Genomic DNA, 25,424 nt, shown 5'->3' with positions numbered 1-25,424 from the left:
TAAGTTATATATGAACAAAGGCTGACAATTAAAGGGGGAAATTAAATAGCATTGAAAATGGTATTTCTACTTAGAATTGGGGAAAAGGGAGTGAAATTCACTACATGGATGCAGTGGCTAAAAAAAGATATTCTTTTTTTTTTTTTTAAACAAGTTTTATTAATTTTTAAAACACACAAATTATCATTATTCATTACATGTTTAAACCTTTTTTCATTGTAAATTTAACAAGTCAGATAAATTATGATTCTGTTTTAAACCATTTCCATATAACATACCAAAACCTCTTATTCAATTTCTCTTACTTCTCTTTACTCTTATTCAATATCATTATTATTATTTCATCTATTTCTTTCTGACTTAGTTACCATTATTCTCATTCTATATTTCTACAAGTTTTTACTAATTCTCCCCCCCAAAAAAACATATACACACAACACACAAAACATAAAAAAATCTTTTTGGAAAGTAACTTGGACCCAGGTGTCTCTCTCTTCATGGACTTCAATTATATTCATGCTCATCTTACATATCATTACTTATTTTATTTACCATTCTAAGCCTTCTATATTAACTTCTCCACATATTTCACCCTTCTTAATTCTATCTTAATTAATCATCTTAGTTTGAATCATTATATTTGTATCTTTTGTCCATTTTTTATCATCCCTTTGTCTCATTCCTTATAAAAAAGAAGAAAATAAGTTTCTCCTGAAATCATTAATCAGAGTATGATGCCTTTCTATCTCCCCTAAATTAGTCAAATTAATCTTTAAAATAATATCCAATACCCAATCCGATTTTGCTTGGTACATTCTATCTAACTAATACATCCAAAATAATTAAGTACATAATTAGACAATAAATCCAAATATTAAAAAAAGATACTATAATAAAAATTTTATAATAACATCAATACCATAATCTTATTAAACTCTTTAATTAAAACAGTATTCTAAACCTCCCCTATTATTAAATTTTAAAGCCAATCATTTTTAAACATTTTAACATTTTAATCTCTTATCAACTCTTAAACCATTACAATACTACCATCTCATCTTATGTACCTTGCGAAATCTTTTTTTTTTAAAAAAAAATTATACTTTATCCATTATCCATAAAAATTTCTTTTTTCCATTTAATTTCAAAACATTGTAGCTTTTCTCCACCTTTTCCCTTTCTTTCTTCTCCCAACAAACCTTTCTACCCCCCTTCTTCTAACCTCTGCCTTACCGGCTTCCCTTCTCTGTCGTATTCCTTTTCCCTTTTGTTTACTATCATCATATTGGTTTTGCACCTTATTTTTCCCTTTCTTAAATGTTTTTTAGATCTTAAGTCCTTTAATTTTCTTCTTTTCTCTCTTCCTTCTTTCTTGATCAAATTCTGAGATTCATTAAAAATGGCTCCTTCCTTTCTTTCTTGTTCCTCTGCTGTCTTCATCTGTTGTAATGTTTGTTGATAGTTAGTAGCGCCATTTCTAAAAAAAAAGGAAAAGCTTCTTCCACACCATCTTTGCCATTTTTTTTTGCTTGTTCATATTCTTTTCTTAGTTCCTCAACAGAAAGAACCATTATAAATCTTTTCTTTTCTTTTCCCCTTCTTTCTTCTTACAAGAACCAGAATATTCAAAAGAAAATAAAAAAAATAAAAAACAGTCCCAAAGTTATCAGTCAGTCCAAACCAAGGCAGAGTTCTCACTTTCTCCTTCTGGGGTAATATCAATCAAAGAGAAAGAAAGTCCAAATCTGTTTAAAATCTTATTGCAATATCTTCTAGTCTTCAAATCCTTAAGGCATCTGCTCCAACAAAGTCTTAGCATACAAATATTTTCTTTTTAATCCTCTCTCTTCCCACTCATCGCTTAAAACCAATTTTCACCTAAAAAAATAGGTTTCTTAATATCCAATTATTTATTCCGTAGGAAAAAGAGGGAAAGCTATCCTTTCAGCACCATCAAACAGCCGCTTTTTTCCTCTTCTGGCAGGTATTATTCAGAAAGTCATACTTTTCAGGAATTTTATTAAATATGTCTTAGAGTCCTAGGAGCCAAGAAAAACTTTCTCCTCTCAAGCACTTTCTCCACTTCCTCCTGCGCATTCTTACCCGGCTGCCAGCTTCTTTGTGGCGGCCATTACGGACCGCCGCTGCACCGTCCTGGGAAAGGGGGTTCTGCCGGCCGGAGAGGGGTCTGCAACACCCCCACACCCTTCTCCGGATCCCCTACCTTCAGCTGCCCCTGCAGGGCAGCCTAGCTCCGTGCCCTGTCTGGGTCGGAGCCCCAGAAGCGGCTAGCGCGGCAGGGATCGCGCAGCTTCACAAATCCCTGCCGCTCGCGAAGCCGACAAACCGGAAGTTTGAAAATGGTATTTCTACTTAGAATTGGGGAAAAGGGAGTGAAATTCACTACATGGATGCAGTGGCTAAAAAAAGATATTCTTGTTGGCAGTTCTCCTTTAATACCTATGAAAGTATAGATTAATAGTGGAATTAGCAGTTATGATTTAGATGGTACCAGTAATTAAAGAAGAAATGATGCTGTATTTCCTGCCTTTCTGCAGACCTTCCTGTTTTGAATACTGAGATCTTAGTATGATTAGCTGAACACCCTTATAAGCATCCCAATACTGACAACCTAATAGGGCATCATTTCCCATTGTAGATATTTGCAGATGCATTCTTTTAAATATATTTTCCTTACCTATTTTTACTTTTTAGTGTTAAACTAAAAAGAAAGTCTATATAAATAACTATACATATACATAAACAGGTGTATACATCCTCCAGTCGATATACTTTTTAGTTTTGGGTGGGAAAGGACTTCAATGCAAAGGCTTCAATGTCCATTATGTTCAATCAGGATAATTTATTTATTTATGGAATCACCACAATTCCTGAAAGCAAGTTGTTACCAGGGGTGGGATTCTACCAGTTCGCACCTATTTGCTAGAACCGGTTGTTAACATTCTAAGCAGTTCGGAGAACCGGTTGTTAAAAGAAATTAAAGGCCTAATCCTGTAAGGAAGGCAGGAAGGAAACATTCTGGTGTTGCTTACATAAACTGCCTCTCCGTTAACCCTTATTACATTCTTGGCAGGACTAGACTTCCTGTCTCAGGAACGTCTCTGGAGGTTTTTTTCCTTCCTTTGCTGAAAAAAGTGACTTATGACAATTTTTCACACTTACGACTGTTGCAGCATCCCCACAGTCGTGAGAGGCCAGGCAAGGAGATGCGTGCCTCGATGTGAGTGATGTTGAGTTGGCCACGCCCAGCCAGTAACATGACCACCAAGCCATGCCCACCAACTTAGCCACGCCCACAGAACTGGTTATTTAAAAATTTGAATCCCATCCCTGATTGTTACTATATCTTTATAAGGTTATTGTCATTCCATCCAGAAATTTCAGTCTTTTAGGAATATAATGAACATGTTAATCTCTTGATATCATTCAGATATCTTCCCTAACATTTCCTATTTATTGTTCTAATCCTTTTAGCAGTCAGTCGTATTATTGGCCTTAGCATCATCCAAGGAACAATACATTAATTAATGACAGTTTAGAAAATATTTTGCTTTACTTTGACTCTCCTGTGGTCTAATTTCATAGGTACATTTTAAGCCAAGACATTACAAATGTTATTATAATAAGTAAATGAGTTCCTGTAAAAAATCTTCAATTTTAATTCATAAATTTGCTTTGAATATTTATTTATTTATTAAATTTACATCATGCCCATCTCATCAGTGATGAGTTGGCTAGTTAGGAATAATATATCAATAGCAATAGCACTTAGACTTATATACCGGTTTACAGCGCTTACAGCCCTCTCTAAGTGGTTTACAGAGTCAGCATACTGTTCCCAACAATTTGGGTCCTCATTTTATTCACCTCAGAAGGGTGGAAGGCTGAGTCAACCTTGAGCCTGGTGAATTGCAGGCAGCCAGCCGTCAGCAGAAGTAGGCTGCAGTATTGCACTCTAACCACTGCATCACCATGGCTCATTTGCTTATGTAATTATTTTTGCTAATAATACAGTTCTTTGTTGATAATATTATATATATATTGTCTGAAGTAGTTGTCTTATTTCTGACCAATTATTCTCAGTAATCACCAATCCAGTAAGATTGACATTCAGTTAAAAAAAAAAGTGCACTCAAATTCATGTTGTGTTATGCTAATAGTTTAGCTACCAGGTAATTTTAAGTAATATGTTTTTTTCTGTCTTACCAGTTTCTTATTTGTGCTGGCTTCTGCTTAAGAAACATTTCTATTATTATTTTGATATTTATATTCCCTGAATGATATTTGTTCCCAGTATCACTTGCCATCTGTGAAATCCATTTTCATGTCAGTTGCCTCCTTTTGAGATAAACTGTTAGAGACCTCTCCATTTGTTTAGATCTTTGTGGTATCAGCAGATCTATATACTGTTCTGCCAGATAATAAATTAATATGATTAATTGTACAGTATGTGAGTTTGCAAGGTAGTGTCTAGGTTATACATGGTAGTATAAATAGTACTGAATACATGAGCATGTTGCGCTTTAGTTGAGCTGATGAGATGCTGGGTAAATGAATAAAAATTAATAGCTGCTATAAACAGGAAATGCAATAAATTGTATGGATATTACTAAGTATTCTTATCTAATGTACTGTTCCATATCATATGGTACATTATATTAATATTATATTCATTTTTATGGCTCCTCTAGTAACAAATATGGCATATGGAGGATTGCAACTTGAAATATAAGTTGAATAAATATCAAAGAGCATTCATGAATTGCTCATGAATGAAATGAGAGAAACAAGTCCCCCCCAAAAACATCCAGATATACTATGTATCTATAGAACTAAGAGTACTGTAATGAATGAAGGTAATGTGTTCTTGGGGAGGCATAAGGAATCACAGAGATGACCCCATTGCTGTTATGAATATATGATTTAAGTCCATGACCAAAAGGAAACTTTAGAAAGAAATTTAAATTGACTTCACCCTAACACACTTATGTAATAGGGCAGGAGGGAAAACTCTGTCAGATGTTCAAGATTCTATTACTAGCACTTTTATCAATAAAAGAAGTTCCGACAATTCTTATGGAGTCTTATTTCCTGACCTGGCCAAAGGATTGACAGGAGTGGAATTGATGATATATGCAGGGAAGTGAAGATGTAGATTTAAATTTGAATAAAAAATTAAAATGTATATCCAAAAATATGCATTGAGGTCATCTAAGTGGTTATAAGCGTTTGTGACAGTAAAAAGCTATAGTATGGTGAATTTGACATAGATTTTACATGAATATATCCAGAATTTAAAAAATATTAGGTGATATGGAATGGATGTGTGGGATCAAGAGTATTTAAAATTCTAAAATGGTTTTCCTTAACCTACTGTTCTAATGTGAAAAGCTAAATGTTTTAGTCTTTTCTCTAACCTTTTTTCACCTGTTTGAGATATTTAAAGGAAGAGATTCTTAGTATTGGAAGCCTGCTGATTGTGATGTGAATTTTTTTAAAAATAAATTATATATATAAAAGCAAAATGCCACTCATGCATCATCACAAAATCTCCAGAACCGTAGAACCTACAAACTTGAATCTTGACTTCTAGGTGCTCACTAAGAAAGGATTTTTTGAAATGACCATCAGAGCATTAGTATTTCATATATTATTATTAACACACTCTGATGCTAAGGAGTTTTACTCAGTGGTGCTATTCTATGGGGTTCAGCCTAGTTCTGGCATACCGGTAGCACTGAAAATCAGCGGAGACTGAACCGGTTCTCTCTGAGGAGCTGCTATTGGGCCCACCCACCTGCCTGGGCTCCCATATTGACCCTTTATTCCCTGCTTTTGAAGTGCAGCTGCTTTGTGCGGCATAGCAGATTGCTGTGCGTCAGCTGCTGAAGCAACAGGGCGAGTGCAGGATTTCAGGAGTCAGAAAGCCTCTGCACCTGTGGCAAAGTGTGCCCACCAAGCCACGCCCACCGAACTGGTGGTAAACAGGTGGATCTTCAGCTGTTTACCACCGGTAGTAAACAGGTGGATCTTCAGCTTCAGTAGAGAACAGTTGAGTTAAACCACACCCAGGCTCCTTGCTGCCTCCTTCTTGCTCACACAGCAAATACTGTTTCAGTTTCCAAACAGCCCTCAACTCTCTCACACACTGACAGGATGCTAGTCAGATGAATACCTATGGATGCTGGTAGGCAGAGGCAGATTTTTTTCTCCCTTATTTTCCTCCCCCAAAACTAAGCCAGACCACATGGTTTTGTAGCAAAGCATGTGTATTGAGCTAGTAGTTAAATATATAAGAATGCATTCAGTTTTCATATCGTGTAAACACACAGTGCTTACATCCCAACTGCTATCCTCCATCAATATTGGATGACCAAAATGGCTAGAAATTATGTGAAAAACAGCAGCTGCATCAAACAGAGTTGCTGTTTGATGGTTTTGATTTTCTAACGCAACACACAAACACACAGAGAGAAAATCCCAACTATAATATAATTACTAATATTATAAAATGTTGATTTATATTACAGTATGAATATCCAATATCCTAGTGTATATAGGCTGTTAAGCTTTGGCCATAGCTTTTGGATATGTGAATTTCTTCATTATGTATATTCTTATGGATTAAGAACAACAGTGAGATAGTGTTGTGCTGGCAGGAGATGGACATACCATTTTTATGGTCTATTATGTCACTGGCTCCAATCCTTTGGACACCAGCAACTAGTTCCATGGAGAAAAGTTTTTCCATGGACTGGACTGGATATGGTTTTGAGTGCTGCCTGCATACTACTGATGGGATTCCTGGCATGCCACAGACCTGTTTTGGTCCACGGACTGGGAGTTTGGGACCCCTGCTATATGTGATTGTTTGGAAATAGTTGGTAAGGCAGACAATTGCGTATGTGTGTGCTTTATGTTTGTGTGTGGGAGAGATCATCCATATATAGTCAGTAACTCATTTAAATAATGAATAGCTTTCTGGAATGTTACTTGCTGTTTGTACAAACTATATAATAACAACATTTTGTTATTTTGTTATTTGTCTGCCATGACGGAAATCTTATTGTAACCTAGAAATGGCTATAGTGTTCAAGTGCTTAAAGCTCTTAGCAAATTAAAAATGGTGCTTGTTGTCACAAGCTACTATTTCTTCCAACAGATTAAATAGATGACTGAGGATGTCCATGAACAGCTCCGTTTCAGACAAAAGGGCATCACTGACAAAAAGGAGCTATTTAACAATTTACCTGTTTATTGAAACTGAACATTTCACCAATTCAGCTTTCCTTATACCTATCATCAACAAGGCAGACTCATCCATCATACAAAACTGTATATATGCTTAAAATTGTTCTCTTGCATTATTATTGTTAGAGTTCATCTATCAAAATGTCACCTCCCCTTCCCCATAAAATGTCTTTTCAAGGATATAATTTTTAGTTTTAAATTTTAAAAAAATGTATAGAAGGATCACCAAGTGTACATTTTTGGAATCCTTTCTTTCTGCCAGTTTAGCTTTATTAATACTGCTATCTTCCTAAAGTGGTATTTACATATAAATGCCTTTCAGCTACTCAGGAAGTAACTTGGTTCTTGATTTTAGAACAATCAATTATTATGGTTGGTCACACAATCAGCCAGATATTTAGATTGGGATTTGGAATTTTTATCCACCTGTTGAGCCTTGGATAGGCAGATGTTATTGTTTGATGATGTTACAAGGATCATCACAGGATGTTAGGCGTTCCAGCTGTCTTTTGTAATTGACTGATATTGATTTTGTGGATGCCAGTGTGTTCAAGTTCTTCTCCAGCTGTTTTTATATTGCATCCAAGTCCCAAAGGTGCTTTTTCAAAAGAAAGTGGACTTTCTTGTTTTTCTTTGAAGTCATTTTGCTTCTTATCCAAGCTATCCTTATCTTCAGTTCTGACTGGATGGTGGGGAATGGAAGTATTTATACTCTTTGCAGACAGCTGATCATTTGCATTCTTTTAGAGAGTCATTGAGGCCACCTGGAGATTTATCTGTGTTATCAGGCTCATCTGAGTAGTGCAAATGGGTGTGGAGCCTTTTCGGAACTGCTGAAAGGACTGTGATGTAGACTGAAGATAGATGATGTGTTATCTCTCTCAATAGTGGGATCCTACTTTAGTCATTACTGGCTCGGTGGGTGATCACGCATGCGCATGTGCACCCCCTAATGCATGCACTCCTAACAAGCCAATCAGCTGAGAGGATGAAGAAATGAAAAGCTAGGAGTAACTCTCCCACTCTCCCATGCACTTTTCAGTCTTTTATCCTCTCAGTTGGCTTTTTTTTTTTTTTTACTATTGGTTCAGTCAAACTGGGCCGAACTGGGCATACCACCACTGATCTCTCTGTTGAAAAAAGGCTGTAAAATTTTTACATAACTGGCCTCATTGACACCTCTTTCAAATCAACAGTCCTCTCTGTACAAAATGTGGTCTTTGCTGTCTTCAAAAGAGTAGCATTTATCTTTTAAATGCAGATGAACTGCTGAATCTTGTTTCCTATTGTTCAACTATGATTGAGAATCTCCATAAACATATTGCACCTACCACTATTGGTGCCATCTTTGCTTTCTTTTGCCACGGTTGTTCTACTTCTATTTGCAGGTTTTTGTATTTTGTTATCTTCTCTAGCTCTTTCTTTCTTTCTTTTGCTGTCTACTTGTTTGTTGCACTGTCAGCAAACTGTTTAAACCGGATTTGTCAGTTTTATCCACTTATCAAGTCCTTCCCAAGGATCTGGGGTTATTATTATTTATTAAATTTATATGCTGCCTGACTTCCAGTGATTCCCAACTGTAGCATTTGTTAACCATTGTTACCATATTTTTTAAAAAAAAATTAAAAACCTAGAATAATACAAAATTCAAGAGCAACACAAGATAAAAGAGCAACATTAGGGGGGGGAGAGAAAAGAAAGGGATGTCAATTGTCTTTGCCAAAGGCCTAGACAAAAAACCAGGTCTTTGGGACCCTTCAAAATATCAGTAGGATAAGAGTCATTTAAATTCATGTCATGGCCTTTAGATCAAATAAATTGCGTGTGGAAATGGGTGGGTAAAGAAATTAGGCAGGCTAGAGATCAGGAGACTGAAGTTTAGTTCCACCTTAGCCATGAGAGGTGATTGGGCCAGTCACTCTCTCTCAATCAACAAGATCAAACTTTGGCGGTAAGCTGGTTGGTAAATTCCTATTCCTAAATGGATCAATGCTGAGTTGATCTCAAAAAAGCAGACCCATCATACTTCTGGTAGCCCAATATTATTAAACACTGATTGGCAGTAATCTTTCAAGATTACAGGGAGGAGTTAGTCTTTGCCTGGTCATCTATCCATTGAAGCAAAGTTTTCAAATAACCCTAATGTCTTAAATCCTGTTAGTTGGTTTTCTGAAGAAAGCCCATATTATTTCATTACTCAAAGGCTTACTGTATTTCAGCTTAATTTCACTTCTGAAAACTGCACTGAATGTTCCCATTTCTCCTTTCTTTAAAAGAATCAGCTCCCAATTAGATATCACATAGCAACATATCTTAATAGTCACTGATAGAATCTCTGACCTTTCATGGAGAACATCAGTGGGTTTAAGTGCTTCAGTAGCAACACATTTGAGAAGCCATTGTATATATGGATACCTGAAATATGGCTAATTTAAAACAAAAAATACAAATATAAGAGATCTAGGTTTAGGAAATATGTGATGCCATTAATCAAGTATATTTTATAATGTTTCTAAATGAATCATCAGAAGTTTTTGTTCATGAATATTTTCCAATCAGACAAAAAAGATCTCATTTAGAGAAAAGTTAAATGTTATAGAATAGAGCATTGCATTGGGACATTTTCTTTTAAATATAGAATTAGTTACATATTTATTTGTCACATCTTTACAAAGTATATTAGCCGACTATTCATCTTGGGCACAGGAATAAATTTGATTTAAATATATTTTCTATATTTTTGGGTACTTGTGTGTGATTAGTATGGTCTGTATTGCCATTGTCTACAAGTGGCAATGGTTTTAGGCACCGTTTATAATGTGTACAAAATTGAAACAATGAAACTATGTTGTGGATGGGGTTTTTTTCTGGCTTGTTTTTTCCTTGCTACACAGACCTCTTTCCTCAACAGCTTTTCCTCCCTTCTGACTTTTGGCCGTAAGCTTCACTCAACCAGGTCCATTCCAGATAATATTGACTTACATGCTGGATTGTACAGTTTGCACATCTAAAGTACATCAAATTAAGAAGGACTGACGTACACAATGACTTTTTGAGTTACTAATAATGTAATATATCAACAAAAAAATGATATTTAATACAAAATAAATTGCCAGTGTAAACTGACCTCAGTGTCACCAATCTGTAGTAATGAACTTTAATAAGCAATTACTTTGTGGAGTTGTTGTATTATTACTGTCAGCCTTCAAGAATCCTTCTTCTGCTTGTCTTTTTTGGCTGCCATTGAAACAGGGGGGGAGGGAAAATTAATTTGGCTTTGTGGGGGGAGGGAAGAGTGCTGGAAGCTTGAGATGGTAAATTGTAAATCTTGGGAAAACTTTCTTGACTATGCTTACTTGTTTATTGTGCAGTTGTAGCTTCTTATCAAATTAGGCCAAGGTCAACTGTCCTGGCGAGCCAAATGTTTGAAACAGCACCTGAAAATGCCCCACATGACAAAAGACACATCTCAGATTGGATGGCCAGTTTGAACTATTGTGGGTGGGAACGTTACCATCACTTTGTATATGTGATTTTCGTACCTAATGCCTCAGATCTTGAATTCTTTTGATACTACCACTTTAATTTCCAGTAAAAGTCCTTTTCTCTATAGCAGTGATCCCCAACCTTTCTTATGCCGCGGCCCGGTATTCCCAACCTTTTTTATGGCGCGGCCCGGTACCAGCATTAGCTGGGCGCCGCCATCTTTTTGATGAAAAAGTGCTTCCGGTGACCTCACCGGAAGCACTTTTTCATCAAAAAGATGGCGGCGCTACGCTCGGTGAGCTTTTCCGGGTAGAAATGGCTTTCTACCTGGAAAAGCTCACCGAAGCGTGCACGCCATCGTTTTGATGAAAAGTGCTTCCGGTGAGCTTTCTACCCGGAAAAGCTCACCGGAAGCACTTTTTCATCAAAAAGATGGCGGCGCCCAGCAAACCAGCGGCCCGGTAGGACTTGTTCCACGGACCGGTACCAGTCCGCGGACCGGTGGTTGGGGACCCCTGCTCTATAGCAATGGAGTCTAAGGTTTTCTTTCTTGGATTTTGAATGGAGCCTCACCTGACAGTTACAGATGAACTACTTCCAATATCACAAATACTTGATATAGTTTTAAGAATTGTTGCTCAGTCCCCACTACATCAAAATGGTTGATATCATGTGCAGTTAAGAGTGACATGTGTGGTCCTTTTGATAAGGTGACATCTATGTTTACTTCTTGTCTGATTTTTTTTTTTTTTTTTTTTGGTGCAGCATAAAGAATGTCACTCCAAAAGTAGGAGATGCTGAAACCCGTAAAGCTATTCGCCGTGCCTTTGATGTGTGGCAGAATGTAACCCCTCTGACATTTGAGGAAGTTCCTTACGTAGAACTGGAGAATGGCAAGAAAGACGTGGATATTACTATAATTTTTGCATCAGGTTTTCATGGAGACAGTTCTCCATTCGATGGGGAAGGAGGATTTTTGGCTCATGCTTATTTTCCTGGGCCAGGAATTGGAGGTGATACTCATTTTGACTCAGATGAGCCATGGACTTTGGGAAATCCCAATCATGATGGTAAGAGCCAATTCTATTTAAAGATAATTAATACATGGATGTATCCATATTACTTTTAACTTGAAGGCAATTTTACTGTATTTTTTTAAAAAAAGTAATAGTTCATACATTTAGGGGTGAGTGTTGTGTATGATTAGTATTGTATAAACTGGAAAAACACCTGGAATTTGTACCTCTACAATTTGGTACCTGGACACTGTATATTAGTACTATGGTCTATGATCATGGCTGTGAAAAGGTTTGGGGACACCATACCATCCTTGGACCATGGGATACATAAATCTTTTAAAGTTGGATGCCTTGGATATAAAGAATTTTGACAGTTACCTAAAAAGCGAGTACTGAAAGATCAATGTGCAAACTTTTGGGAAACTTACTTGATAGTAATTGGATCATCACAGGGAAAGCTCAAATTTAATCTTGCTTCTACAACTTACAACCTGATGAGAAGAAATATTTTCTTTAGCATAATAGATGCAAACTCTTATATACTTTTTATAATATCCTTTTGTAAGGGACATTGTAAGGCCCAGTGGCCTATCCCAATATAATTTTACATGGGAACAGAGATGGTGTTCAGCAGCTTCTGACCAGTTCTGGAGAACTGGTAGCATAAATTTTGAGTAGTTCGGAGAACTGGCAAATACCACTTCTGACTCCATCTCTGCCTCACAAGTCCCAGCTGATTGGCTGGGTCTTTTTTTTGTTGCCCTGCACAGGAGAACAGAGCTGGAAAGCAGGTTAGTAGGGTGGGGAGGGAATGGGGATTTTGCAGTATCCTTCCCCTGCCATGTCTACCAAGCCATGCCACGCCCACCAAGCCATGCCCACAGAACTGATAGTAAAATTTTTTGAATCCCATCACTGCATGGGAAGTATAATACAGGAATAGCATTCAGTTTCACAGCTGTTGAAAATTAATTATTTTCTATCATTACACTTTTTGGTGGAGTTAAATGCTGACATACACAAGAACAGATTCCCTTCCATGTCTGTATCCGCTCATTTACAACCTATAACCTATTATATACTAGATTACTCTAAGATTGCCATCTGGTGTAATAGAGATATAAGGACCTCAAACAATTCATTAAGTATAGTATATCTAAGCAACTACTGGCTTATTTTACATATATACTTGGTTTGGATTCCTAGTGAGAAAACAAGGAATAGTTAAACAAATATGAGAATATATTGAAAAAAGTTTAGTTCACAATTTTTTTGCCACTATCAAAAGCGGTGCTAACAAGAAATCAAAATAATGTTTGCGCTTAATATACATGCATTTAAGAACATTTCAGTGTAGTTTGAATGTAGTTCTTTAGATGTCAATTAATTTGAGTGGCTTGCTACATCAAGTCTTGATCCAAAGTAGCAGTAAATGTTACATTTAAAACAATACATTTAATGGTAATTAAGACTGAATAATAATCTGATCTCATTAGAGAAATCTTTGTAATGACAGGAAAAGGAAGGAAATAATTCTGAATGGAACTCAAGTGGCCTTTCAACTCCAACAACAAGAATTTAAAAGGGGATTATGAATAAATTAAGGTGTATTGATTGGTTTGGGGCTTCCTTTTTATTTATTTTTCTATTCTTCCTAAGAATCTAGTATTTGAAGATTCAGCCTTTGTTTGGATGATGTTTACATTTAAATGCCTGCAACAAGGATTTAATCTAATACTTTCTATGATGTGTCGAGAATGGCAATATGTCTAAATGGTCCAATTTTTTTGTAGTGCAGTAGGCTCAATAAGACAGCAGTTTATTGATCTTAACTATCACAGGAACTAATAGCAACTTCACTTATGTCAAATGGAATTCTACCTTCTTGACAGCAAAATGAACTCTGCAGCTTGTGGTTTTTTTTGAGCTATAAATCTCATCTCTGCATCAGAGAAAGAATTAGACAATCTAAGAACCTCAGTAGGATGAAGATGATATGGGGTAGAATTTTAATTAAAAACCTAAGTGAGGAAATAGACAGAATTTACACTGCAGCGCCTTTATTTTGATCTGCTAAATTAAAGATCAACTTTATCAATGGTATGTATTTACCCATATAGACTTAATTATGGAGAGTCATGTTCCAGAACCAAAGAACCTGGGCTATAAATTAAATATGCAAGGAAAAAAATAAATGGTGCCCTTATGGCCAACCAAAAGCTATGTCTATAATTTTAACCAGGCAGCTATTGCTTGCCAAACCAGATTTACCACAGCTTAATAACATTGAGCTGCCTTAGAATGAATCATCTCATATTTGTAATGTAAGTTAATGTAATGATGAAAAGATTTGTGTTATTTGCACTGTCATAAATGATTAGATGTTTGTAAACTTTGAGAATTTAATTACTTAATCCGTGTGGGTGTGGGTGTGTGGGTGGGTGTGCCACTGTACACTGGGATAAAATTAATAATTTAAAATTAATAATATTACAAATTGTCAGTGTTCTTTCCTTAAGCATTTCTTTTTGTGTGGAACAGGTTTCTGAATCAGGCATATCCATACAATACATATATCAGTATTTTTAAAAATACACATACCTTTTGTTTTGTTAATCAATTTAACATACATTAAATAATAGAATGAATATTTGAGACATTTCTGAATTATCAGTTTATGGCAAAATCTTACTCTGCATAGTATTTTCTATGGCTGGTATTTGGAATTTTATACAGGCATGCCTGGTAAATAAAGGGAAATCAACATGCAGATTATAAGACCGGTAAACACTATTTTCCTGTATAAATTTAAATGATTATTTTATTTTTAAAAATGAATGTTTTAATTTAAAGCAATATAATTATTAGGTTCAAAATTATTGTTTAAATGTATATTGCTGCATTATCAGGTAGCATTCAAACAGGATTTTTTGCAAAAAATGCAGAAAAACATGCTAATAGTGTGAAAATGCAGACTGAGTTGATATGTTCATACTATCATCATGTAGCACTATCATTAGATATGTGCTAAATTAAAGAATTACCTTTGTTCCATTTTCCCCTTGGACCTTTTTCAGCTTCTGAATATTTTACCATTGAGATCATACGCATAGAATATAAACTAGGTATAAACACCCAAAATCAGAAGTACCTTTCTAATAATAAAATAAATTTAATAAAAAGGATTATTCTGTCAATAATGAAACAGACCTAGCAACAAACCCAAAGGTACTTTGCCCCCCCCCCCCCATTTCACCTTCTCATCACTCCTTATCACCCATCCTCTCCCACTTGTGATTGTATGACTGTAACTTTGTCGCTTGTATCCTTACAATTTATATTGACTGTTTCCTAGTATGTTTGATTGCTTATTGTGCCCTATGACATTATTAAGGGTTATACTTTATGATTCTTGACTCTCGATGAATGTATCTTTTCTTTTATGTACACTTAGAGCATTTGCACTAAGATAAATTTCTTGTGTGTAAAATCACACTTGGCCAATAAAGAATTCTATTCTATTCTATTCTATTCTATTCTATTCTATTCTATTCTATTCTATTCTATTCTATTCTATTCTATTCTACTCTACCCTACTCTACTCAACTTTACTCTACTCTACTCTATTCTATAGCACCATTACTTGGCTCAATTAATCCCTGCTAGCATTTCATAAATGCTTAGAAGGTAGGGAGGTCTGGAAGTTGAGTGAATTGATCAATGTGATTCTATGTTTGCATGGTTTCAGCTATGTTTGCATGATTTCAGGTTTTCCTATATGAAACCTTAGTTATTATGTCACTATGTTGTTGATGGTGATACAGTAATTAGAATGCAGTACTGCAGGCCAATTCTGCCCACAGTCTGGAATTCGATCTTGACAAACTCAAGGTTGACTCAACCTTCCATCCTTCCGAGGTTGTAAAGCGAGGACGCAATTGTTGAAGGCAATATGCTGATGTTAAAAACCGCCTATAAAATGCTGTAACCACTATGGGACAGTGTATAAGTCTAAGTGCTATTGCTACATACAACATCATGAAATCATAACTGACAGTTCTTTAGGTGCTATCATTCACATCAAACTCTTCCCAAGATGTTGAGTAAGATGTTGTAATGTATGTGTGCAGAATCATGCAGTATGGGCTTTGTAATTGACAAAAAGAAATTTATCAAAAGACTTTCAAATTGTCATCCAAGACTTTTTGGTATGGCACCCAGTCTGCTGATAACTACTGGGATCATCACAGCAGGTTTATGCCATAATCGTTCAACTTTGATTTTCAGATTTTGATACTTTTAACACTAAAAGAGAGAGTGAAGCACAATGCATTAAGTGAATTAAAGGCATGAATCATTCTTCAGATGTAGACTTCAACTTTTCCCCTGCCTTTCCCCCCTCCCAATTTTTTTCTCAGGTGTATAAATTGTGATTATTATGTGATGAAGTATTGCTGAATGTCAGCCATGTGAAATATCTGATAAAACAGACCACAAGTTCAGTGTCAGTGTGTAGAGAAGCTAAATTGAAGCCAGAGTGTCAAGAGACTTCATTATCTGAGTGATTGTTTTTCTCCCTTTTGTTCTTCTGGCATACAGGAGGCTGGGAAAATACAATTGTTTGATTATTTAGCAAAAATGCAAATCACCCAATCCCCTTGGCTCATTTTCTGCACTATATTGCTCTGCTAATGAAGGCAATTTGAATCCTTCATTTCTCAAATCAGGTGAACAATTTCTTGAAGTCCTCACTAAAATCTTAATATAGTCTTCTTTCTGTTTCCATAAATCTTGTTCAGAGTTAATGTTTTTTAAACTATTCATATTAATTCCCAAACCACATGGGCAATAAAGTTTTGCAAGGAAACAAGCCTTGACTTAACTGAAAGAAACTGAGAGTTTGTGAGGTAGCACTTCATTATTTCTGCTGTTTCTAGGTTCCCCTTGTTTATGGCCCTCATTATAAGTAGCAGTTTAACAAATGAATTATCCAATGTCATCAATCTGATTAAAGTACTCAAAGACACATAGTAAACTTTACATCAGCTTGTCACAGAACATACATATTACATATTTCACTTGCACATACATATAAACAAACACATATATCAGGCTGTACACAGAATCTGGGAATGAAACTGCTTTATTTTTACTGAGTTACCACTTATCCAATATGTGACAATATGATCTACAGTCTCCAAGTACACACATAGTTAAACATTAAATAATAGTAGTAGCAATGGGGTGCAAGAGCAGTTAGTATTAAAACTCTGGTATGAATCATCTGTTTAACTCAGTAAGATACCCTTTTCTCCCCCCCTCTCTCTGGTTCTCAAAAACTGCCTTGGATTGTTGTCAACAAAGTTTTGAACATCTTTTATAAAGTCAGTGTTCCTTCCTTCACTCTCACTTACTTTTTGGATGTACAAAGGATGTGGCTTCAATCATTCAGGGGTGGCTTTTCTTGACTTTTGATCTCAGATGACACTAGAAATAATATGTAGGTAAACTGCCAGCCCCATTTGATAGTAGTTTAAAAGAGTTTTCTTAGCAATTAACTTCCTTCCTTCCTTCTCTTATTATGACCACTTATTAGTGACAGAAGAATGGCAGTCTCAAAGCTAGGCACTTTTAAATATTGTCCAGTTTATAACTTGATATCAGTGCATAACCTAGGCAAATTGTATTTTGCTAGTAGCTAGATTTTGATATAGGAGGTGATTGATTCAAGTCAATGAGAGTCAGAGTATTTAAGCTTTCTTTGCCAACATTAACTAGCTATCAAGATTCTTTTAAAAGTGTGTTTAAACATATGGTATTTTATCAGAAATTTAAAGAAATATACTCCTGTGAAGAGCTAAAAGGCAATCTTAAAAATGTTAGAGATTGACACTTTAATTTGTTCTTGTAATTAAAGACTGTAAAAAAGTCAAGTGGGACAGGAAAGCTGGAAAGTGCCAAGAGAGGCATAATATGGCCCATATAATCAGCATGAAAATATTCATTCGGAGATGCTAGTTAAGAATAAACCTTATATTTTAAAGGAGTTATATGACAGCTTTAAGATTTGTTGTAGTATTTTATTAAACTTAAAGAATCCCACTGAGATATTTGCCTGGGAAAGAAATTTTATTTGAAAGCTGGCTTGCTATCTGGTTTCACTGTGTGTTAATATTAAAGAACAAGCTTCTAATTTGCTTAACAAATGACATATTACTCCTATTTAACATGTTATTAAACTTTGTTGATTCCTGTTAAGAGTTTGTGATATAACTTTCTATTTTGAATGAATGTATTATTTGTTCACAGTGCCTTGCAGGAGGCTATTACATTTCGTTGAATAATTGTGATAAATTAGAAATATTTTCATTCTAATAGGAACTACATTTTTTTTGTACTATAACCAGTATTGCAAATCACAGAACCAGGGTCATGTATTGTCTAGTTCTGTTAAGCTCTTGTACTGGTTGTTGTTTTACTCCTTGTATGCGTTGTTTGCAATTTATGCTTTAAGGGGGTTTTTTGGTTCCATTTTTTCCTTTGCCAAATCATTTCTCCCTTTTAAGCTGATTTCTTTCCCAATTCACTATTTTAATGTTTATTTTTGACCTTGCTATATGAATATTTTCAAGTGTAAAGCAAGTGCTAACAATATTTATCATGTATTGGTGTTTTATAAGTGGCTGCCTGCATATTGGTTTATTTCAACATGTTTACAAATGAAGAGGTAAAATTTCAAAATGAGAAAAAAACATTCAGTTAATATTGTATCTGTATATCAGCTCAAAAGAAGAAACACAAAATATAACATATAGTATTACCTTCATAATACTTTAAATAAAAATATTAACACTGTAAATTACAGAAGAACAATGACAGAAAAATGCATTATTGATATTTTCTATAAAAATAAAACTATATTCAAAACCACTATACTATATTTAAATCTAGTCCATCAAAAATGATCTTATGGTTTAACATATGGATACAATGGATTGGATGGGAGATAGCAATAGCAATAATACTTAGACTTATATATCGCTCCAATAGTGCTTTATTTACAAATATCAGCATATTGCCTTTAACAAACGGGGTCTTCATTTTACCGACCTCGGAAGGATGGAAGGCTGAATCAACTATGAGCTGGTCATAATCGAACTCCTGGCAGTGAGTTAGCCTGAAATACTGCATTCTAACCACTGAACAACCACAGCTCCTATGTAGTGGTAGTGACGCTTGTGAAAAAGTTCTTGGAAAAGTAATTCATTGCAAGCTATAAGTTAGTCAGCAGTGTGATATAGCTGCAGAGAGAGAGAGACAGAGACAAAGAGAGAGAGAGAGAGAAAGGCAGAGAGAGAGACAGAGAGAGAGAAAGGCAGTTTCTGACCAAAAATATAATTTCTATAATTCAAGCAGTAAATGTTTTACTTTATACAACATTGGTCTGAATCTTCCTTAAAAGCTAGGTTGGGATACTCCATTTTGAGGAGAATTCAGAGAAATTAAAAAATTAATGGAGGTGATCAAGGGACTGAAAATAAATTCCTTTGGGAGGAAGTAAGAACAAATGGAAGAACTTCAGTATGTTTGACCTTGAGAAAAGATGACAGAGAAGAAATATGAAATCACTCTCCAAATACTTTCAAGGATGTCACCTACTCTTTCTTGCTCCAGACTTTTGACATTAGAATACAGGTAATCCTCGACTTACCACAGTTCGTTTAGTGACCATTCAAAGTTACAATGGCACTGAAAAAAGTGAGTTATGCCTGTTTTTCCCAGTTATGACCTTTCCAAGATCCCCATGATCATGTGATCAAAATTCAGGTTCATCGTTCATACTTAGGACCGTTGCTGTGTCCCACAGTCATGCATCCCCTTTTGGGACCTTCTGACAAGCAAAGTCACTTAACAACTGAGGCAAGAAAGGTCATAAAATGGGCAAAATTCACTTAACAAATATCTCACTTCACAACAAAAATGTTGGGCTCAATTATGGTCATAAGTCAAGGACTATCTATAATAATATATTTCAGTGACAGGATGACAATTTGTGATTGAATGTACAGAGAAAAGAAAACCCGTCCTAATAAGAATAGTTTAATAGTGCAACCAATTACCTGAGTGAAGTGATGGTGGGTTATCTTTCATTATATATATTCAAGTGGAAGATTGGGCAGCCACCTAGCTGTGATTCCCACAGTAAGTTGGTAGTTGAATTAGATGTCTTAAGCAGCACTTTCCATCAAAAGGATTTAGCTTAGCTCTTTCAGTCAGATCCCAGTATTGTTTGTTTTAGACATGTCACTCTGATTATGTTGCTTTATGTCAATATAAAATAAAAGTATTGCTCCTAGACTCTTTACAAAGATGTACTTTATCTACTACAAACCCTTTTCTCTCTGCAAATCACAACATCTGGATAATCTGGTTTAATGAAGGATTAAATTAGATTGAATGGATCAACAGTAGAGATGCTGGAGATTACTAGGAAATTACAGAACAGGTCATTTTACAACAGGCAAAACCTTGTAAGTATGCCTTGAAAAGTCAATATCAATACAGCTTATAAACTTTAGGGCATAAAAGGTAATTTGCTCTTTCTTCACATCTGTATTTCACATCTGTAGCTGAAAGAAATGGTTCGTTAAACAGACAAGTTCTTTTGAACTAACCTAAATAATCTAAAACAGTGGTCGCCAACTGGTGGGGCGCAGCCCACTGGTGGGCTGTGAGAAAATTTTGGTGGGCCGCAGAGAAATCTCACCCCCAGAGCACCCCCCACAAATTAATCCAGGCTGCACAGAAACACAAGGCTGCGCCGCCCACATGGCCTGCCGGAACCCGCTCCGCCCACTCACTCCTTACCTGACAAACTTGCCTGCTAAATTGCTATTTTTCCTTTTTCCGACTATCATCTGTCCTGCTGTGCCAGGAGATTTAGATTAGCTAGGAAGCAGGAAATGGTTTGGATTTCTTGCTTTCTAGGTAGCTTTAGATCTTCGGCTCAGCACAGCTCAACCTCCCTTAGGACTGAAGGTTTGCTTGCAAGCAAATTCAGTGCAGACTCACGGCAAGCAAATTTGAGAGACTGAGCTAGCTGATGGCAGATAGATAGATCACTGAATGATTCTGTGAGCAACTCAATCTGCCTGCTTTGCCTGATTTTGGGTAAAAGTTGCTCTTTTTGTAAATACAAAAATCAATATTTACGTGCATGGTGTGTTATGAGTTAATTTTGTGAGTTTGCTTGCAAGCAAATTTTATGTGACAGACTGAGCTCGCCAATGGCAGATAGATAGATCTCTGAATGAATCTGTGATCCTGTGAGCAACTCAATCTGCCTGCCTGCTTTGCCTGATTTTGGGTAAAAGTTGCTCTTTTTTATATAAAAAAATCAATATCTATATAAATATTTATAATATTTACATACAAGCCATGCCCAGCCAGTCACATGACCACCAAGCCACACCCACAAATTAGGCCATGCTCACAGAACCGGTTAGTGGTCCTTGGGATCTAAAATTATGAGTTTGGTGGCCTCTGAGGTCCAAAAGGTTGGCAACCCCGATCTAAAACATGTCTGATTGCTTTTAATATACAGCTCATATTTATAGCAGAAGCAGATATTATCAGTTACTTAACCTGATTTTCATGGCAGAATTGCTTTTTTATTGCCAGGTAGTGACTAATGTGTATTTTTATATGTTTAAAATGTAGCATTTTGTTGGTATTAAGGGCTAGAGTTCCTTTTATCTTCTGTTGCATTAGAACATTTTGTGAATAAATGTGCAAATACTTGTCTATCCAGTAGCTTTTTAGAGAAGGTTTCCCCACCCCAGCCTTTCTCCTTAAAATCATTGTGATCATTTATGGAAAGATTATTTAATATTCAGTTACTTTAATGGTTTTCAAGTGTGCTAGAAAGGCGGTGATTATGTTAAAAATGTTTGAATAAATGCAGTCTGGACTTAGTCATTTTTCTCACCTATTTTTATTTATTTATTTATTTGTTTGGTTTATCAATTGCTTACAAGATAATAAGTATAAGTAAAAACATAGTTATGAATACATGGATACATATAAGAAAAATAAAAGAAACCTAAATTAGCATGTCAGCAACCAAGGGGCTGGGAGGGGGGGAGGGCAGAGAATCCTCAACTTTTGTTGTATTGCAGAGATCACCTTCTAGTAAATTTCACATGGCTTCTAGTTCATTTGATGCACTGAACCCAAATAATCTTGAAGTCAGACATTAATTTCCTGGGAAGCAAATGTCTCAACAGTGGATAAATCATGTGTAGCATTTATACCGAGAAAGCAAAGAACTTCAAGCCAGAATGCTTTAAAGCACAAAACATACTGCATTGGCATCTGATATGGCAGTGATGCAAGTAAGCTGGTGACTTTGGAAGGGATCAACCAAGCAGATTAAACCTTGGAACTTATTAGATCGTTGCTCTCCAATCTGTACATTTTCTAAATATTTGGGTCCAGGCCCTAAAATACCCAACCATCAAGGGCATTTTTAGGAATTCTAGAAAGTCTTTTCTGTCTTTTGGAACACCATCCCTGAGATCTAGATGGACCCAACTCTAATAACTTTCAGAAAGCTTTGAGGAACTGGCTTTTTCCCCAGATGGTGACCAGGATTTTAAGGCTCTGGATACCTCAACAGAATGTGAGTTCCGTTCTACATTTCTTCTCATTGCATCCTGTCAATATATTGGTTTTCCATTTTGGGGTTGTTGTTTTTTTGGTTCATGGAAATGAATGATTTAGTAAATGAGAAGTATGTGAGAAAAATCCAAATACCAGAATAACTGTGGATCTTAATAATTAGTTTTATTACTTTTAACAAAAAGTATGGGAGTAGCTGATCACTTGAAAAACCAAATAATAGTTCAAACAGATCTTTGTGTATGACATCTATGCAAGAGTCTGCAATAATCTCTTCTGAAAACTCCTTGCAGAGGCAAGAGATAAGTTGTAGAACTGAAAACAGTGCAGATCAGTTTTGGAATAAAGTTTGATTTGGATGCCAAAGCTACTATTGTTTTTAATTTATTAATAAACATCAATAATGAATTACGGTATGTATAAATGCACTTTATCATCTTCCGTTTGTTTGACTTATGAAGATGCCTAAACTCAGGTGAAGTACAAAAAATTCTAGCACAATGTCCAAGTAAATTAAATTGGTTTTTATTTTATTCTATAAGAAAATAAACCTCTGAAGATAAGATAAATGTTTGAAATATTAATGTTTGAAATATTGACTTCAGTCAGTCTTGACTCCTAATGTCTGCCTGGATAAATCCCTGTAGTTTCCTTAGTAAGATTTTTGGAAGTGGTTTGCTATTGTCTTTCTACAACTGAGAAAGAATACATAGCCAAAGTTAGCCAGCTGGCTTTATCTCTAAAGTAAGGCTAGAACTCACAATCTGATTTTTTTTTTAGTTTACTGCCTTTAGCCACATATTCCACTATATCAGGGGTGTCAAACTTGCATCATCGCATTGTCACATGACATATCGTGACTTTCCACTAAAATGGGGGTGGGCGTGGCCAGCGCGTGATGCATCTGGCCCATGGGCCATGAGTTTGACACCCCTGCACTATATCAAACTGATTGTCTTATATGGTGTTGAGAATAGGTTCAGTAGTACTACTTTCTATTTTTGTCCTATTATGGTATTCTAAAAATACCTGAAATACTAGATTACAATATTTTTTGGAAAGCTGTAATCATCTAAAGTTCTAACAGAAATCAACATAAAGTGGATTAAGATCCACTTTCTTGAAATAAGTTGTTATGTGAATATCTCCTTAGAGAGAGTAGAACTGGCAATAACAATACTGCATAGTTATTCAGATTTTGGTAAGTTTTGTTTATATATTGTTTTGATTATTAAACTTATCCAGTGGAAAGATGGAATCCAGTGGAAATTGGTTTCTGGAATTCTGAAATCCACACTGGAACCACCAAGTGCTAGAGTCTCATTGGCCAATGCTATAGAAGAAGATTCAGTTTTCAGGGCGTTTTTTTACTAAGAAGAATCTTGTCAACCTTCTTGCATCTCACAAGAATCCAAGAATTTCCAATAATTATTTTGAGAAAAATAGGAAGCCATAATGAAAAGTCTACCAACAGCTGTGTTACAAGAGCAAATCCTATTTATAGCATAAATATTCAATCAGTTTGTGACTCTTTTTTGCCTACACAATCTCTTTTTGGTCAAGAGGGCTGGTTTCCACCTGTCCCTTATGTAGCAGTGGTCAAGTCTGCTATCCTGTTGGTTTTGTCTGGCTGAATGAGAACTAATGCTCATCTGGCATGGACACTGATGAAAATGGATTGTCTGGAAAGATCCAGGAAATTTGGAATTATTTAGTAGAAATACTATACTTGAGATCGAGGATTCCAAAATGCAACCAAAATGAAAATTGCATAAATGTAGATCAAAGAAACATATGGAGTAGTAGTGAAATATATAACAATTTACTATTCAAGATATAAAAAGTACTCATATTGGCCTAGTAAATTTTAATTTTTTTTGTATGTTAAATTGATATTTATAGAACTATTATTGTTTGAACAAGAGCATGAGGTTCACTGTCTGCTCTCTGTTTACTTCTCTGCTTTAGAAATACATTTATACTTCTATACCATATTTACAGTAGCAAAAAATAAGAAAAAATCTCACTAAATCTGAAAAATTTTGAATAGCTACATACTGATTTTTGGAATCAGTGTTATTTTAGTTTTTTTTTAAATACCTGAGCTCCCAGTGCTTTTCTTCTTTTTTTTCACAGCCATAAAATGTTTAAAAGAACACATTTAGAGTTCTCTTCTGTTTAGGAATCTTCAACACATCCTCAAGCTTCACAGAGTAAGATGTATATAGCTGCCAGTCCTGCAATTTTGAAAACCGAGATTGAAATTTACTTAAATTATGCTTTTATGTAAATTGCTTAAACAAGTGGAGATATAAATACTATATACATTTTTTTCTGTTCCTCCAGGAAATGATTTGTTTCTAGTAGCAGTTCACGAACTGGGACATGCCCTTGGATTGGAGCATTCAAACGATCCAACTGCCATTATGGCTCCATTTTACCAATACATGGAAACTGACAATTTCAAACTACCTAATGATGATTTGCAGGGAATCCAAAAGATATACGGTATGCTCTTTTAAAAGAAATATGCATAATGTGAGAGAGGATTATTTCAGCTGTGTACACTGAGAAATCTTTGCATACATGGTCAGTTTCATGGAAAGCTGTCAATCAGTCTGCAGATTGACACACTTAAAACTCCTTGTGCTCTTTTGATTCTCTCTACCTATTCCTGCAGTTTTCATGGCAATTATTCAGCAATTAGTTGCCATTGCTTTAAGACTAGTCAGTTTAGTTCAATCTAGCATACTCCTGGGATTTTTGTGATACTTTCTTATGCAAGTTATTAACCAGGTCAAATCCTGTGTCACTTCCTTGGGGGCCAGTCAAGATCAGCTAAGTGCTGCAACCTACTGTAGCTTGAAGTTCTAATTGAAGATAAAGTGAACATGCAAAAAAATGTTTGTTTATTAAGCTTCAGTGGCTTCTTCATTTCAGTAAAATTGATTCCATCTAATTCAAAGG

General features: G+C 35.5%; 1 protein-coding gene across 2 annotated transcripts in view; it reads left to right on the top strand.

Annotated features, from left to right (window-relative positions):
• The window catches only part of MMP16 (matrix metallopeptidase 16), a 178,141-nt gene that overhangs the window by 99,800 nt on the left and 52,917 nt on the right, over nucleotides 1-25,424 (top strand). For both annotated transcript variants that reach the window (XM_087961977.1, XM_026689105.2), the window contains exons 4-5: nucleotides 11,524-11,828; nucleotides 24,804-24,965. In XM_087961977.1, the coding sequence (XP_087818103.1) occupies nucleotides 11,524-11,828; nucleotides 24,804-24,965 (467 nt within the window). The remainder of the gene's footprint in view (nucleotides 1-11,523; nucleotides 11,829-24,803; nucleotides 24,966-25,424) is intronic.

Source organism: Notechis scutatus, chromosome 3 (assembly GCF_049901735.1).
Source record: "Notechis scutatus isolate UNSWTSFEM ecotype Mainland chromosome 3, rNotScu1.2, whole genome shotgun sequence".
NCBI classification, from domain to species: domain Eukaryota; kingdom Metazoa; phylum Chordata; class Lepidosauria; order Squamata; family Elapidae; genus Notechis; species Notechis scutatus.
This window is presented reverse-complemented; position numbering and strand designations above follow the sequence as displayed.